Here is a 17,866-nt window from a genome sequence, read left to right as displayed (position 1 = left end):
ACGTGATATTATTGCATAGACTATTGTGCGTGTTCGATTGTGGGTTCATGTTACTGATGGCCGACACGGATTACTTTGTAGCTGAGTTTAGACGGATTACTGCAGGATTAAAGAAGTAATTACACTTTGCTGTGTTACTCTTTAATTTACCATGACATAGGCGCTTGCTAAGGAAGCCAAATCTTCAGGAGGTGGTGGAAGGATATGGTAAGTTATTCAGCTAGTCATGTACACTCTCCACTGCCTAGCTAGTGAAAGATATGGCTTGCCTGTAGCACGTGACAGCCTATTAGTATACCCTCTTAACCATATGTAGAGCAACTACTCAGGCCATACCTATTTGATCTTATGTTGCGCGGGCAAAATTATTTTAAATTTGGTAGGTAGGTCGGTTTGGAAATGAAAAAAATTTTAAACACAAGCATATAAAATGTAAATAATGAATGTAGCTATAATAGTACATACACAGTTAAAATCTAGGTTTCATACTCTTCTAGTAGCATCAGATATCTCCAAAAGAGCTTTCCCATCGTATTCTACAATTTTAGAGCATTGGACCATCGAACAATGGTCCCTTTTGGACTATATCACGATGGTGTTGATGATGTGTTGTCTTTAATTGAGTACACGTGATCCGCACACATGATTTTCAAAATTATTTCATTTGAAGAAAAATGCAGTCGGTCGGACCCGCGCAACATAAGATCAAATAGGTATGGCCTTACTATGGTTTTATTTTACAGGCAGTGGATACTGAACCGAAGGTCGGTTCAAAAGGCTGTACTCTGACAATAAAACTTAAACAAAAAAGGGTCACTAAATGAAAAAAAATACTCAGCCGGGGCTCAAACCCTGAACTACTGCTTTAGGCAAATGTGCTACCGCTGCTAGCTACCCACCTCCCCTACTTTTCTATTTTATAAATGTAACTCAAGTAGTAGTAGTCTCAGTCTCAGTAAGAAGAACGTAACCTATTAAAAGGTGAAGAAGAAACCAAAGCCCTAACGCTAATACTGCTTTTCGCAGCCCCTAAAGTCTAATGCTCGGGAAAACTACTAGACGCAAAAATAAACACCTTTCGGTTCAGTAACCACTCCCTGTTTTATACACTCTATACACCACATATTGTCACTTATGGTGTTTCAAGCCATTCTTTCTGCTCTGCAGGCAGTCTTTCAAAGAAGATGGCGAGTGAGGAGTTGCCCCAATATGCAGCATTGTGCAGTATGGCGATGGCGAAGTAAGTGGGAAGTTTGTACATAGTCAGCTCAGCTCTGTTAGCCACCTGATAACCTGTGACAACCGTTTGTATTAGCTTACTGTACATTGTGTTGGACACTGGGATAGACTGTTAATACACTGTATAGAGTACAGTAGAGCTTGTGAAATATGCACACCTTGCAATAGTATCCTGATTTCAAGGCAATTTCCACATGACTAAAGGATACTTTGAGACCTTAAACAAGTGTCTGGATTACATATGATGTCCTAGTGTCCATTTACTGTGTAGTTGTACCATTAAGTGAAGGGCTCTGGTCAACAAGGCTAATAGAGCACTTTCATTATATCTAGAGAAACTACAATTATAAGTTACCCGGAAACTGCCTCAAATATGTGCCTTAAAAATTTATAGCACTGATTATAAGCTAAAATCTTTGTGGCATTGCTGTTTAAATTCATAACAGAGTCTTGCCAGTGATTCTGAACTCCAGAAAGGCTAGTTTTGTAGCACTGACACAAGGTAATAACTTCTATATCAGTTATGTTTTGTTACTGGGTTATAAAGTTTTGTAACTCGCTTGTGGTGAAGTGTTAGCGAAGTTTGTTGTAAAGTCAAAGACTCCAGTCTACAAGGAATACCCTGAAACAACTATCTGGATTTTGCTATAAAGACATTTAATTACCTATTTTGACTAGAGCCCTTCAATTTTAGCATGGAGGTTGAGATTGGTGGGAGGTTACCAGCAGTTTTAAATGCAGCAGTGCCATGCCCTTTTCTAGAGTGATTCAGACTCCTTACTCTTACATGCTTTAGCCTTCTTGTGTCCCCTAGTAGGATATCACTTCCAGTGTCTCATTGATAATCCCACGAGACTTTGATTGAGGTACAGAAAATTAATTGTTGTTTCTACTTGCAGAGCTGAGAAAGGAATGAAGAATCTAGTTGGTGAAGCTGTAGCATGGCACGATGCTGGTAAGTTCAAGTATACTGCTTTCATATTCTGTATGGTGATCTATCAACATGAGGTGTGGTCTGTGAATACAGTGGAACCTGTCTAAGCTGGTCTCTTGTGTACGTGCCATACATTTGTCTTACATAGCTAGGGACAAAAATTTTGCTCTACTCATGATTTTTCAGTGACATATTACAAAAGTTATCCTCAAGAGTAGTCATAGATTGTTCTAGAACATTTATTATGTGCTTTGATAATTTAAAGTTTTTCTTGGTCACTTGAACTTGTTTGTGGGGACACTCGAGGATGTAATCCGGACACTTATTTAAGTATCACTTAGTACATAACTGACTTGGAAAAACAGGACACCTTGATAGTCAGGACACCATTGGCTGATCCTTACGGTGTACTAAATTGCCATTAATCTCTAAAACAGGTTGTGTGCACAATTGTAGGGTAGGTTTGAGACAAATAGTTCAAAGCTTTGTTCAGTTTCATAACATTTGGATGCTACTTTACTCCACCAAAGCTTCATTACCATGGATACTAACAAGATAAACCAGTTTCACAAGTATTGTCACTCCTTGTGAAAGCTGCCATTTACATATTTTTTGGTGTAGTTGTACTGTAATATAAACAATGGAGCTATAACAAAGAGTAGGAGGAGTTTGTACTACAGTGTACAGTACCCCTAATAACCATCAATTGTGTTCATTAATTGTTTACATGACATGTGTAACAAAGCTTCAAAGCTTCCATAACATTTTCAAAAGAAGCTTTGGATGATGTATTTTTACATTTGTTCCTTCCCTATTGTAGGGTATACTTGTATCTCTTGCAGGACGATTATTCCTTCAAGCAGAAGACTCCCTACACGATCTCTTAATCCCTTCATACAAAGACCACCTCATTGCTGCAGTACAGTGTTACCTTATAGCAATAGAGGTACACTCTACTAGCAAGTGACATCTTTTGTTAACATCATTCCATCACAGGTACATGTTGCTAATAGCAAGAGCTCTTTAGCAGCTACTTTGTCTCTGGAGATTGCTACAGCACTTTTGGTGAGGCAGTAATGGCCATTATTTTTTAATGTCCACATATTGTAATGTTTGTTATAGAGATACGAGGACTACTCCGAAGCACTCAGGTTCTATCACAAAGCAGCAGAACTACTAGCAGATGTGAGCAATGGAACACACCAATACACTATATAGTCTGCCCACTTGAGCCCTAGTTTTTTCTTAACAACTCTTGTTACATGGACCAGCTTATATAACCTTTTTGAAGACTTTTAGCAGAGCTTTAAATCTACAACTATTTTTAGAACTTTGATGCAAAGTAGTTATAAGGCTCTGCCCATACATTTAGGCCACAGTGGAGCCTCACTTAACAAACTCAGAAAAACCTTGATAACAAGAGACAAAGAATTTTTTTGCTCCCAATAGGCTTAACTCTACTTCCGAAACAGAAGACTTTTTCATTGCAGTAAGACAAGAGGTTTCCAGCATGTACTTGTGTTATCTGTCACTACAGGAAGAAGATGGTGGCTATTACCATGCAGTAGAACTGGCTGTGACTTGTCGGTTGAAGCTAAGTGAGTTGGTTATACTGGGGGCAATACACCTACCCTAATATTGTATTCTTGTAGGAGACTACCAGGGAGTATTAAAGGATATCAGTGGAATAACACAGAAAATTAGGAAGAAAATTAGTATGTTCTTGTTGTGCTTGTCAAGGAAGGGTTAGGGGAATGGTGTTGGGCCCTGATAAGTATCTTAAGGAAAACAGCAGAATGCATTATTAGCTTCATGTTTATAGCATCAGTTTTGAAACATTTACATTGTCAGATTACTGTATATCACCTCTTAATATGAAACAGTTGATATCATTTTTCTTGAAGACTCTTTTAGTTCTACTCAAAAATTTGCTAAACTCAGAAAGTGAAATGCAAGACAAGCTGCACTGGAGATTGTTAAGCAATTACAATTGAATGTTATGTGAACGAGTTTTGTATGGGTCAGAATATTTAGGACCTACGAGTAGCCAAAGGTGGCAACTGAATAGTTTTCCTTTACTAACCAATTGATACAGTAGGATACATCACTTACTAATCCCATGAAAGACAGTTAACACAGGAATCGAAATTTTCATCTGTCAAACCTAAACTGTTATAGAGTTTTTGTTTGCCTATTATGGTTATAATTTCAAATGCTATTTTTAGGTCACATTTTTATGTGTGTGTGGTAATATTCATTCTATATCTGCTATGTCATGAATTTGTTATGACTGCTACAATACATCTTATGGTATACTGTTTAGCCCTAGTTGGTGTTTGTGTATATGTCCAGCCAACGTCATGGTTTGCTACCTGAACTATGAAATTTTCTTTCAAAATTCTGTCTAATCTGATTGCATGTAGGACCTAGCTTATGTGTGACAAAAGGGATGAAACTTAGAAATGTGTTTAACAAGATAAAGCAGGTCATGTTGTACACAAATAACACGTTTCAAGTTGGCTGGTTTAGATGTGTGACCTCATTACAGTGAGCTGGTCTCAGTGTATCCCCTGCTTGAGATGTTGTGCTTCTTCAGATGTTACATGCATGTGAGATGCCTGTTGTCTACATGATCCGGTGACATTCATGGCTACATGATCCAGTGACATTCATGTCTACATGATCCAGTGACATTCATGTCTACATGATCCAGTGACATTCATGTCTACATGATCCAGTGACATTCATGTCTACATGATCCAGTGACATTCATGGCTACATGATCCAGTGACATTCATGGCTACATGATCCAGTGACATTCATGTCTACATGATCCAGTGACATTCATGTCTACATGATCCAGTGACATTCATGTCTACATGATCCAGTGACATTCATGTCTACATGATCCAGTGACATTCATGTCTACATGATCCAGTGACATTCATGTCTACATGATCCAGTGACATTCATGTCTACATGATCCAGTGACATTCATGTCTACATGATCCAGTGACATTCATGTCTACATGATCCAGTGACATTCATGTCTACATGATCCAGTGACATTCATGTCTACATGATCCAGTGACATTCATGTCTACATGATCCAGTGACATTCATGGCTACATGATCCAGTGACATTCATGTCTACATGATCCAGTGACATTCATGTCTACATGATCCAGTGACATTCATGGCTACATGATCCAGTGACATTCATGTCTACATGATCCAGTGACATTCATGTCTACATGATCCAGTGACATTCATGTCTACATGATCCAGTGACATTCATGTCTACATGATCCAGTGACATTCATGGCTACATGATCCAGTGACATTCATGTCTACATGATCCAGTGACATTCATGTCTACATGATCCAGTGACATTCATGTCTACATGATCCAGTGACATTCATGGCTACATGATCCAGTGACATTCATGTCTACATGATCCAGTGACATTCATGTCTACATGATCCAGTGACATTCATGTCTACATGATCCAGTGACATTCATGTCTACATGATCCAGTGACATTCATGTCTACATGATCCAGTGACATTCATGTCTACATGATCCAGTGACATTCATGGCTACATGATCCAGTGACATTCATGTCTACATGATCCTCATTACAGTGAGCTGGTCTCAGTGTATCCCCTGCTTGAGATGTTGTGCTTCTTCAGATGTTACATGCATGTGAGATGCCTGTTGTCTACATGATCCGGTGACATTCATGTCTACATGATCCGGTGACATTCATGTCTACATGATCCGGTGACATTCATGTCTACATGATCCGGTGACATTCATGTCTACATGATCCGGTGACATTCATGTCTACATGATCCGGTGACATTCATGTCTACATGATCCGGTGACATTCATGTCTACATGATCCGGTGACATTCATGTCTACATGATCCGGTGACATTCATGTCTACATGATCCGGTGACATTCATGTCTACATGATCCGGTGACATTCATGTCTACATGATCCGGTGACATTCATGTCTACATGATCCGGTGACATTCATGTCTACATGATCCGGTGACATTCATGTCTACATGATCCAGTGACATTCATGTCTACATGATCCAGTGACATTCATGTCTACATGATCCAGTGACATTCATGTCTACATGATCCAGTGACATTCATGGTTACATGATCCAGTGACATTCATGTCTACATGATCCAGTGACATTCATGTCTACATGATCCGGTGACATTCATAGCTACATGATATACATGTTGGAATTAATGTAACATACTTGTAGCATGCTGGAAAATGGAAAGCCATACATGTTACATCAAACATGCATGTACAATAGACCAGCAACATGGACGTTTAGGAGGTCATATAAAGTCCTAGTTCAAAGTGCCACACTGGGTGATAACTAAATTATCGCTTCAGTGTGTGGGTTATCAATTAGTATATGGGATACCAGTCATGTTATGTAAGTAAGTACAGACAGACTGGGTGAGATGCTTAATGTGGAGTGACCATGATGTATGTTCGTGCTACTTGAGCCACTTTGTGATGAACGAGTTATTTAGAATACGTTCAGCTTTTGATTCGCATTGGGGATATAGAATAGTTATATTCCAGTACACTCAGCAATACCTTGGTTATCACCTTTATCCTCAGCTTCGGGTGATAACTACAATATTGTCCTTGTACTGTGTTAGGGATCATGGAGGTTTGGGGCTTTGTGGCCAAAAAAAATCACCCAAAAACCAGCTTCACAATGCCATCCTGGCACCTTGGCAGTATTGGTTACAAGCCCAAAAATGCCTTCAGTACAATCCTAAAGGCTTCCAATAAATTGCTATGAAAGTAAAAAAAAATTATTCTGTGGAATTTTATTCTGACTAACTGCCTGCCTGCCTGATGCCTTTAGGCAAGCATAACTTGATAACGGCTAAGGCTATGGGCCTGATTTTTTCACTGTTTGTTCGACATCGCTTCGTCCCAACACGTGCCTTTTGGCATACCGCAGTACATACAATGCACGCATCATGGTAGCTGATAGCGAAGCGCAATGGCCAGTGTACTTGTGCTTTGAAGCAGTATTTGATAGTTGGGGCGTGCGTTCAGACGAAAACATCCTTTCTTTTGATGAGGGTTAACTAGTCACAATAATGTTACAAAAAAAGTAAACTTAAAATTCCTATTTTTTCCTTATACTTGTTGTAACTATAAATTGCATTTAACATCCCAACAGACCAGGAAAACCTCCAATATTGCAGCAAAAAGGACCAAATATACTGGGTCCCAAAGTGTCATGTAAATTTTCTTGATCTGAACATATCAACTCAAAGTTGTTAGATAAAATTGTTAAACTTTTCTTTAGACCCTCCTCAAAATATGGTCCATGTACTGTGTACCAACCTCTGTGTCTTTGTTTAGGAGGTTTTCTCTATTGTTTCCTTACTTCAGTGAGTTTGTTATAAGAGGTTCCACTGTATTTCCAAAACATAATGACATTTCTTTATGAAATAACAAAATCCATGGAATTTGCTTCACGTGTTTACTGTAATCTAGGTAGTGTCTGGTTGATAGAGAAACCATTACTATTTATTACTTGTTATTGGATGTCTTTGTTGTACAGACCCCAGGAAGCAAGATCATCTACTGCTGCAGAAGTGTGAAGTCACACAATTTCTAATTATTCTCATATTACAAGTGAGTTAGTGAGTAATGCTTCTTATTATGCTATAAGGTGGCCTATTAGAACCAACCCACATAACTAGACCTCACACTGCAGGCATCACTTTAATTATTCAATTGCTGTTTCCTCCTACAGCCACCAAAGAATTTCCTGTCAACAGAGTATTCTCAGTTGTTAATCAGATATTCAGCTGATGTTACTAGTGATGATTACTTAGGTAGTACACACCACACACACTGTGGACAATTTGTAATGGTGTCTTCTTACAGAACCTCACATGGATGAGAATATCTTCATCATCTTACAGTCCCTGAAAGTGAGCTATCTTGTATGAGATGTCAATATATTTTGTGGCCTAACTGTGCTGACTGCTCTATTAGAGTGTTTGCAATCTCCAAACTTTGGAACCTGTGCCTATGTGCAAGAATTGTTCTATTGTCTGTTTCATATTTTCATATGTACAGTTTAGAAAGAGTGTGCAAAGAGTTAAAAGGTTGCTTGAAAATGTAGGAAAAATACATAGGACTCTCCCTCATTGGGAATGGAGTCCAGTACTCCATTACTAGTCACTTGCTTCAGTTCTTAACTAATATGACATCTTTAGGCTGGCTATAATAATTGGCTATAAAGGCATTGGTCAGTTGAATGGCATAGGTTGTACAGTTGATTCTAGCAAGTATTGTTCTCTACTCATGCACTGGAGAAGTTGGTTGTTCTATTAGAGTATATATTTATTATGTTCACCCCATATATTTCAACTGTTTCTACTGAGGTGTCCAGTTTAATGGTTTATCAGAACTAGAAGTAAATGTTTGATTGTTTCAATTTTTGAGTCTATCAGAATTGCTGTGTAATGTTCCAGCTGGCTTATTCTATACTAGTATGTGAAAACTGGTCTATTCCTCATGACAGCAGGTTTGATTTTTTATCATCAAGCCATATAAGTGGTCTGAGGCTTTGATGGGAGCTCTGGCCAAACAAGACCTCGTGGTGTAAATTTCCTTCATTTTAAACAGTTTTGAGCCCCAGAGGAGGTTGGACACACACACTCACGCGTGTGTGAGCGCATACATTTTGTATTGAAAGTTTAACCAAGTGCTCACCAAAGCTTTCACAAATACCATTCGAGAGTACACTTCAAGTTTAGTCTATTCAGCCAGTCTACCCCATTCAACTCCACTACCCCAGGCATGTAGATCGCTCTCGAAATCTACGGGGTAAACGTTTGAAGGTGGAATTGATGTGTAATAATATAGGGACGCCTTATGTACGTATTTTAGCACAATAATTGTTGAAGAAAGCAATATGCATGCTAACAAAGCCTCTCAGGGTATTGAAAAAGAAAAGCAGACACTGTTAGCTTGGCCTCACAATCGAACAGAGAATTAGAAACTCACCTTGCAATAAGAATTTGCTGTTCATCTTAAGAAACACATGGTGTGGATATTGCTAAACATTTCTTCTATCACATACTTGTCACATATAGACCTTATTCATTTAGAACAGTAAGCGCCCTCTGATGTTATGCAAAGCCATACAAGGGTCCCTATTCACCATGGCTATGTTTTTTCGGACATCATTTTGAGTTTTAAAACTGGGCAAGTATGGTGGTTGCTATCATGTTACCATAGTTACGGTACTGCAAATGGCGAATTTGGTGGAGAATTGTGATGTTACTATGGTTTAGGTACCACAAATGGCGAACATTGGTGGATAACTCCTTCGCAACAAGTTATAAGCGCTACGAAATTAATTCAGTGAAGGTCTATTAGAAATATACAATTAACAGTAATAAATTTCAGAAGTGCTTATATCATGTCCAACCTCCTGTTTGAGCCCCAAGTAGTACCAGGAGCCCATAAACACCACTTTGCGGTCTTAAGGGTTCTTGATAGCTTGTAGCACGAACCCCCCCCCCCCCCCCCTCCCATTGGAGTTTGCCTGGTGTGTGTATAATGAATGTCTTGTGTAAACCATCTCCACTTTGTCTCTCATTAGATTGCAATTGATCAAAAAGATGAAGATGCAAAACCAAGACTCAAAGATGAGCTATGGTAAGCATACCACACTTTCTTGTTCCCATTAATTTCCCATGTGTCTCATTCCCCAGGCCACATCTTACAAGTGAACAACAGAAATTATTAACACTGCTAATAAAAGTGCATGACCCTCACGAATATGTAATATTGTAATTTTTAAAATTCATTATAATATACAGTTTTTAAGATTAAAAATGAATATATCCTAACTAAAAATCATTGGTGGATGGCATGGCGCTACTGGTGGGAATTCACATCATTGCAAGCTGTGAAAAGAAAGACAAAGATGTTTTAAAAAATTAGCACATACAAATAGACACTTTTAGACATTACAAAATCAAAGGAAATTGGTCATAACTCTATGGTGTACTGTGTGTGTATGTGATTTGTGCCTGCAACCGAATTTGGTACCTGGTGTTTATACTGAATTGGAAATTATACATTATCTAGTACTTGCTAAGAAAGTCATGTTCTGTGTTGGGATGGGGATTGTGAAGATTTTAGGACATGTGTGTACACATTAGAATACTTGGTATTGATAGGGGTTGAATGTTTCTCTACTTTGACAAAAAAAAAGTGGCAGAGTTCTTTCAGAAATGTGACCTAGTTATCTGCTTGCCTGACTGTTCTATTGGAGTATTTTAGAAGCTAATTGCTTACCAAGTCATCAGCATCATCAACTTCATCAGGCTCGTCTTCTACAACAGCAGCAACTGGTGCTTGTGATTCGATGAATGACTTGGACTCTGCATCACTGACTCCATTATCACTGCATTCTGAACTAGTTATCAGTGATATGCCCTCTGTGACAAGTAGAATCAAACTGGATTATTAAGTACAGTAGAACTTCTATGGATACTGGGAACCAAAATTTTTCCTGCAACAAACTTCTTCAGAAGTAGGTTTTTGTTATCATTTAAATTCAGAGTTTTTTTTTTAGTTTCCACTGTAACGTAACAGTGCACATATACTACATCATACTGAGGCCTGTGATCTAATAATCATGGTCACTGTGTAATCAGGTCACCTACTAAACCTGAAATGTGTCATTAGTGTACAAAGTGGACTGGCTCAGAAGCAATCATGTTTAGAGCAGGCATCAATTTAAGCATTTGCGCACGCGCACGCACGCACGCACGCACGCACGCACGCATGCACGCACACACACACACACACACAACCTTGTGCAACTTTGTCCCAGAAGGCTGAGTATCTTGTGCCCAAGAAGTCATCTTTCATCTTCCTTAGGAAATCATTAAACATGTCTGCCTCCTCATGCTGTGTACACAAGGAACAGTGAATACAATAGTACTGTAACATTAGTGTGTGTTCTATTAGAGTGTTTGAAAACCCCTTTACAAAATAGTGCTACATATAAAGTCCTGTTGTAAAACAGAAGGCCAGTAGGTAGGATTCTGCAAATATATATATTTTATCTTGTATTTAACCAAGCCACAACCCTTTGATGTCTACCAAATTTCTTGCCAGCTATTGAAGTGGTTCAAATAAAGCTTTTAACGGCTGTCTTTTGTTGTCTACAGTACACTGAATGCAAGGGTGAACACCTTTGCCATTCACTGACAACTTTATAACCTGTTTACAAAAGCCAACCTATGAAAGGTGTTAGTAGTTGACACATATTATATTTTATGGAAATAACTCACACCAAAGTCTTTTTCTAAGCATAAGTTACAGTGAAAGTGTCAGTTTAATGGCAGAAAAAGCAGAGCATAGACTCGGAACCTAAGGAGAAAAGGTTAGCCATCCTTGTGATATACAGCCGTATTATCAAAAAGCTGTGCAAGGTGAGCAAGGTGGGGGTAGATGGAAGGGTTGGGACACCTCTGGTGTCCAAATATTACACACTGGGGGACTCAGTTTTCTAATGCTAGTGGTGACTGTTCTATTATAGTATTGTGTCAATTGGCATGTAAATGTATTGGTTCGTTAGAATGCAGAGTTGTATAAATGAATGGGATTCATTTGAACTGGTACACAGCTGTCTCAGATAATTGAGGTCCCATTGTACTAAGTATTGACCTGAGGTATTGAGTAACTTTTCTTTTATATCACAAGATGTATGATGAAATATGATCCACCAAAACAACACACTGGGACTTACCTTAATGGCTTCTTCTCGCAACACCCGGACACACTCCAGGGCCTTATCATAATAGACATCTCCAAATGATTCCTTTACCAACTTCATTATGACTGCTTGTAGCTGTCTAGAGGCTGCAGGTGGAGATATATACTGTTTATAATAGGCTGTACAATGGGACCTGTATTCCTAAACTGACCTAGAAAACCAGGACACCTTGATCATTAGGTCATTATTGGTTGGTCTTAAGGTGTCCATATCATGCACGTTTAAATGTATACAGTACTGCATTACTGTTCCCCACCAACAAAAGGTAGACCCATTTTTAATGCACGGCTGCATGAAACGTACCTGTCAGAGAGGTAGTACAAATGGGACCACGGACAAGTGTCCTGAACATCAAGGTGTCCTTTATAAAAGGTTTCACTATTAGCAATCCAGGACACTCATTCTAATGCAAAGAACTGCCAAATATGGACAAAAAATCTTTGTGTTTGAAGATGACTGAGCAGGCTTCACTACATAATTATTCATGTACTATTTCACCATATATGGTAAACCAGTCATTGTTTTAGAACACAGATCCTACATACTGCAGATTAAACTACTAATTACTAATTTTGGGGGATATTAAAGATTAAAGTTGGCAGAAATGCAGAAAGACAGATGTATAATGAACGTCATGTCCCACAAGTCACAGTGCTCTATCTGCTTACTACCACTAATGAAATTACAGTGGAACACTTCTCTGTAATGGACAGTTTGGAACCAGAATGTTAGGTTGACATACACTAGTTAAAGTACTGCCACACGTACAATATGGAAATAATAGCACGAGGGTGTGGGCGAGAGAATAATATAGCATGAGGCAAAGCCGAGTGCTATATTAGGCTCGAGACCATGCCTGAGTGCTTTTATTTTCATATTGTACAAGTGTAGCGGTGCTTTAATTGGTTTAAAGTGCTGTCTTGTCGTCTTGTTCGGAGCATTCATTTCATGAACTTGAACCACGTCGGTTCTCAGTCATCAGACAACTATGTAGTACAGGTGTGGTAGCAAAACAAATATATAGTATCTTTTTGGCTACTTTTGGCGATTAGAAATGTTATGCACGTGATCTTGTTTTTCTCCAATCAATGCATAACAGTTCTTTACTTCCAAATCTGTACTTTACTGTGACGTAAATGGAGAATATAGCACACTTGAATGCGTTACGGAAAATAAAACACACTTTTTGCCTTGATCTCACCCACTTTATATTGTAATATAGAGGAAGTTTTCCTTTTTTCAGAGATAAAAATGTATCAGGTTCTGCTGTATTCTGGTTGGTAGAAAGTATGTCAAGATCATTCTGGAAATTATGTAACATATCATCATTGAGGGAAACACCACCACCAGGTGCATTATTTTTTTTTTCAAAGACTGTCAGGATCAAAATTTTGTCCTTGTTATGGAGGTTTCTCTATTGTGCCTTTGAGTTGGAGAGTTTGTTAAGAGAGGTTCCAATGCAGTGGTTTGCTAAAATGATGTCACCAGCAGCAGCTGCTACAATGAGCAACAAGATTCTCAGCTAGTTTAGGTACACATACAGACGGCACACACATAGTAAAATAAATACAAGTACACAAAAAATTGGAATTTTCAACTAAAGTAGTCAATGTTTTATTACAGCACAGTTAAGTTTTGTATAAGACATTACGATAAAATGAGTTTTGTCGTGTTTCAGATTTTTTTCTAAATAACGTACGTTTACAATAGCTTTTGTTACTTTATAACCATACCTGTCGGTTAATGGTTGATATCTCCATGCCTACCTGAAATGTGAGAGATCGAAAATTTATCTCCATAGGCACCTGTATAACAGTCCCCAACTATCGCAGCCATTTTTATTCTTGTGATGTCATAAAATGTCATTTTGGATAAGGCTCATTAAACTTGTGTTAATCGTGTTTACAAGCCATGTACTGATAGTTGGTACTTCATAATGTCACAGTTACATCATCAGTTAACAGGTATGTACACATCAGCAACTCAGCAATCTGCTCGCACACCAAGACCCCAGGACACTTCTGTAGTAAGGCAGGGACACTCTATTGTAAAGAAGTATCCCTTTTACTATAGTAAGCCTCACTTTACAACCACCTTTTAATAATATATTATAGTAACCATGTCAAGTTGGTTTCTATGGTGCACTTCATGACTTCATTATGAAGACCAAGGTATTATTACGACAACATATTCTGGTCTTGTCTTGAAGGTGACCAGGCTTCACTGTACAACAGTCAATTGGCAAGCAGTCAAGCTCACTTCCTACACAACATCTTCATTAGCCTAATGAGCCAGTTGATTTCTATTGTCCCTGCTAAAGGGCCACCAGACACACAAATGCACTACTACAATCATGACATTATACTAACACACATACCATCTTCGTAATTGTCTACTAGCTTGTTGCCTAGTAATGTCTGGTAGTCACTAACTGGATCCACTGTCCCGACCTGCAAAAAATGAACAATCATCTTTCAAAGTAAGTCACAGGTGCTTAGTTATCAAAATACAGTGTGTCTTCAATTAGGATATGACACAACTCCACATGATACATACTACAATCACACTATTATGTAGAGTCTTGGATAACACTAGAAAAGGATTGTGCAGAATTACAATTTTCTGCAAGTTAAGACTATAGGGGAATTTGTGAATTGCACATATTTACAGATTTTTTATGTGTCACGAAAATTTACGAGACTGGACCATGACTGGACGTATAAATTTATGAGGTAACTGGACAAAACGTGAAAAAGCAGCCCTATGAGGTACTCCTGTGTATTAACGAAGGTTTAGAATTGGTTGCTAATGTTTTTCAAAACTTTCTAGCGAGATATTTAGAGAGAAAATTCACTAAGAGGGTGGTTTTGCTCATACCCATGCCTGATACAGACATTGGCAAAACAGCCTTACTGTTAAAGCTTCGGAGCTCAAACTCCCAACACAACTTGCTGTGAATTGGTTAACAACAAGACGTGTTCAGTTACAAAATCGCGCTGCTTGTTCTGTAGAAATCTCGACTTCAATATCACTGTGCATTTCCAATGGAAAAATTGAAGTCGAGGTTTCTACTGAACAAGCAGCCCGATTTTGTAATTGAACACATCTTGTTGTTAACCAGTTCACAGCAATGTTGTGTCGGGAGTTTGAGCTCTGAAGCTTTAACAGTAAGGCTGTTATGCCAATGTCCGTATCAGGCATGGGTGCGAGCAAAACCACCCTCTTAGTGAATTTTCTCTCTAACCAATTCTAAACCTTCGTTAATACACAAGAGTACCTATATTTGCACACTGTAGGTGTGGTAGATGGATTTCCTTCGTATGCGAGAAGGAATATTGATTGCTAAAAAAAACTATGTCACTTTAAGCAGCGCTAACATGCCTGTTTGATTAATGTGACAGCCATGACCCAATACCATGGTTGGGTCGTGATTTTGAGCTATTGTCAGTCTAGCAATGCAACAAGTCATGTTTTCAGTCACACAAATTACCCAACTGTATAATGTCGTTTTCCTTGTCAGGTAAATGCCATGGAGACAGGTGCTAATTCAAACATTTCTCACAGTCCTGTGTCGAAAATTGAAGTGTTATTCACATTTCCCAGCCAACAATGGATTATGTTGGGACTACACTCCTATATTGAGTGTATGCTACTTCTACTAAATACTAAGTATTAATAATATAGAGACCCAGTGGCTTTCCCAGCTTGGTATGGTTTGTGGCAAACACTGTTTCCTGTATTATGTGCTAAATACTAAAGCCTTCAGTACTGGTTAATAGTGTACCTCTAGATACAAACTCATGAAATTTCTTGAGCAGGTGGCATGCCCCCCAAGCAGGCCTTATATCCCTGATTCCCCAATTTCCACAACAGTGGAGCACAGAATATTACAAAGATGTAAAGTACAGAGCTGAGAGATCATGCTGTCTCTAATCTTGTTCACCAAGATGACATTATGGTAGTTAGACCAAACAAGTGTAGATCATTAGAAATTAGTATACAGAACAGCAGGACAGCAATCACACACCTCAGTGATCTCTCCTTTAGCTAGTGATGCCATACTGAAGTCTGTTTGCTCACCATCTTCTGTTCTCGGCCTCTTGGCTGGCCTCTCTGCATCCAGGTCCAGCTCTGGACTGTATAAACCAACAACAGTACAATTGAACAAAGTGTACAGGTACCACTCAGGATGTCTGTGCACCATACAGGTGCTGAGGGTCAGTTGTACCAATGCAAGTGCCAGGATATTACAGAGATGAAAATTGAGATTGCTATGTTAGGCTACCATTCCATTACAAAATGCTTATGTACTACAACTAAGAGTATAGAGGGAGGAACTCTTGCTATAACCCCGCGCTAATAATCATAATCACTGCTAGGGTGTTTTAAATTACACTCCTACTACTGGTACAAATGCATTATCACAAACCCTGTCTTCCACACGTCAGCAGCTGTTGTCTTAGTTTTCTTCTCTTCAACTTTCACCAGAGGGAACAGGTCCTAATGGAGCAGTGAAGGGTGACTGTGAGTGTGAGCAATAACTGACCTTAAGCCTTTGGATCTGGTCTGTGCAGTTGGCTACTATAGCTTCATTGGGACGTAGATAGCTGTGTGTAACAAGAAGTTAAACAATGGATATTATATTATAGTACACACTGCATGCATGTACACACACACACACACTACACCACACACTTGTCAATTAAAGGGTCCAGTTTGGGTAGGGTAGTTCCAGGGTTCAAAGCTCTGTGTTGAATGCACTATAAGAACACAAACAACAGTGTAACACTATACACCATTAAACTACACACTACTAGTGATATGATTATTATTGTACCTGAAACGTTCTCAGGATGAGTGGGTTAAATAACATCTTCGGTTTCAATGCTTCTTGTCTGTTCCCATCTTCATCTCTATGTCAATATCAGGAAGTGCACATAAAAGAGGTAATAGACTGTGATGCCATGGTTACTAGTGGTATGAATAAAAAGAATTTGTTCTTTCAAGAAATTTTGCTATTGTATGGATGACTTGGTTAAGAGTACCATATGACAGGAAATTCTGATGAAAGAGAATCATGACAAATAATTATCACTTCATCAGTTTTTGTTTATGTTTGTACATGTGTGTGTAGTGTGTGTAGTGTAGTGTAGTGTGTGTGTGTGTGTGTGTGTGTGTGTGTGTGTGTGTGTGTGTGTGTGTGTGTGTGTGTGTGTGTGTGTGTGTGTGTGTGTGTGTGTGTGTGTGTGTGTGTGTGTAGTGTAGTGCAATTGTGTGTGTGTAGTGTAGTGCAGTGCAATTGTGTGTGCGTAGTGTAGTGCAATTGTGTGTGTGTAGTATGCACATGTGTTACACATATGCATAGACACAACATGTTGAAGTGCTTTGTGGCACTGGTCCATCCAATTGCATCCTCCCCACATCTTCCAAAACAAACTCTGTCCCTACACGTCAGGCCACATACTCATAAGCCATCAGGTCCATGGAGGTGATGATATTGTCCACAGCATCATCTTGGTCCTGAGTAAGCTCTACCTTGTCCAACGGAGTAAACGCAAAATGTCTGATGTCCTCCATGAAGGGCAGTACTGTCAACATTAAGCACTACACAAAGGAGAAGCGAGTTGTGGGTCTGAGTTATGGAAAGTTTATTTACCTATTACAAACCATACAAACATTTGCCACTAAACTTATTTAAAGCTTTTTAGAAGACATTCACAAGTCTACATCAAATAATAGTTACAGCTTTCACTACATAAGGAAATTTTAGCAAAAATCACTGGCACATTTCCAAGTAAAAAAAATCTCCATTGGAAAATTA

General features: G+C 38.7%; 2 protein-coding genes across 2 annotated transcripts in view; one reads left to right on the top strand and one right to left on the bottom strand.

Annotated features, from left to right (window-relative positions):
• The first annotated feature begins 23 nt into the window (after positions 1–23).
• On the top strand, positions 24–10,106 carry LOC136249923 (40-kDa huntingtin-associated protein-like). The gene is made up of 14 exons (XM_066042060.1): positions 24–115; positions 161–207; positions 1,168–1,240; positions 2,139–2,194; positions 3,016–3,119; positions 3,170–3,238; positions 3,296–3,358; positions 3,711–3,771; positions 3,826–3,888; positions 7,798–7,871; positions 7,993–8,074; positions 8,127–8,173; positions 9,856–9,911; positions 9,968–10,106. The coding sequence occupies exons 1-14, from the start codon at positions 48–50 to the stop codon at positions 10,047–10,049; spliced, it is 945 nt and encodes a 314-aa protein (XP_065898132.1). The 5' UTR covers positions 24–47; the 3' UTR covers positions 10,050–10,106.
• Positions 10,039–17,866, bottom strand: part of LOC136249914 (X-ray repair cross-complementing protein 5-like) — a 16,477-nt gene continuing 8,649 nt past the window's right edge. Inside the window, exons 15-25 of the mRNA XM_066042046.1 lie at positions 17,510–17,649; positions 16,883–16,958; positions 16,741–16,805; positions 16,592–16,652; positions 16,475–16,545; positions 16,073–16,181; positions 14,423–14,495; positions 12,019–12,131; positions 11,078–11,174; positions 10,557–10,699; positions 10,039–10,162 (exon numbers count right to left, since the gene is read on the bottom strand). Of these exons, the coding sequence (XP_065898118.1) occupies positions 10,148–10,162; positions 10,557–10,699; positions 11,078–11,174; positions 12,019–12,131; positions 14,423–14,495; positions 16,073–16,181; positions 16,475–16,545; positions 16,592–16,652; positions 16,741–16,805; positions 16,883–16,958; positions 17,510–17,649 (963 nt within the window). The 3' untranslated portion in view covers positions 10,039–10,147. The remainder of the gene's footprint in view (positions 10,163–10,556; positions 10,700–11,077; positions 11,175–12,018; positions 12,132–14,422; positions 14,496–16,072; positions 16,182–16,474; positions 16,546–16,591; positions 16,653–16,740; positions 16,806–16,882; positions 16,959–17,509; positions 17,650–17,866) is intronic.

This window comes from Dysidea avara, chromosome 3 (genome assembly GCF_963678975.1).
Source record: "Dysidea avara chromosome 3, odDysAvar1.4, whole genome shotgun sequence".
Classification (NCBI taxonomy): Eukaryota; Metazoa; Porifera; class Demospongiae; order Dictyoceratida; family Dysideidae; genus Dysidea; species Dysidea avara.
The sequence above is the reverse complement of the archived record's forward strand: the minus strand, read 5'-3'. Positions and strand labels throughout refer to the sequence as shown.

What these genes read in the sequence shown, in the direction of transcription:
- LOC136249923 (XM_066042060.1), top strand. Translation starts at nt 48, where the DNA reads ATGTTACTGATGGCCGACACGGATTACTTTGTAGCTGAGTTTAGACGG. An exon ending in GGAGGTGGTGGAAGGATATG is followed by an intron (nt 208 to 1,167) that starts GTAAGTTATTCA and finishes TCTGCTCTGCAG; the next exon opens with GCAGTCTTTCAAAGAAGATG. An exon ending in TGTAGCATGGCACGATGCTG is followed by an intron (nt 2,195 to 3,015) that starts GTAAGTTCAAGT and finishes TATCTCTTGCAG; the next exon opens with GACGATTATTCCTTCAAGCA.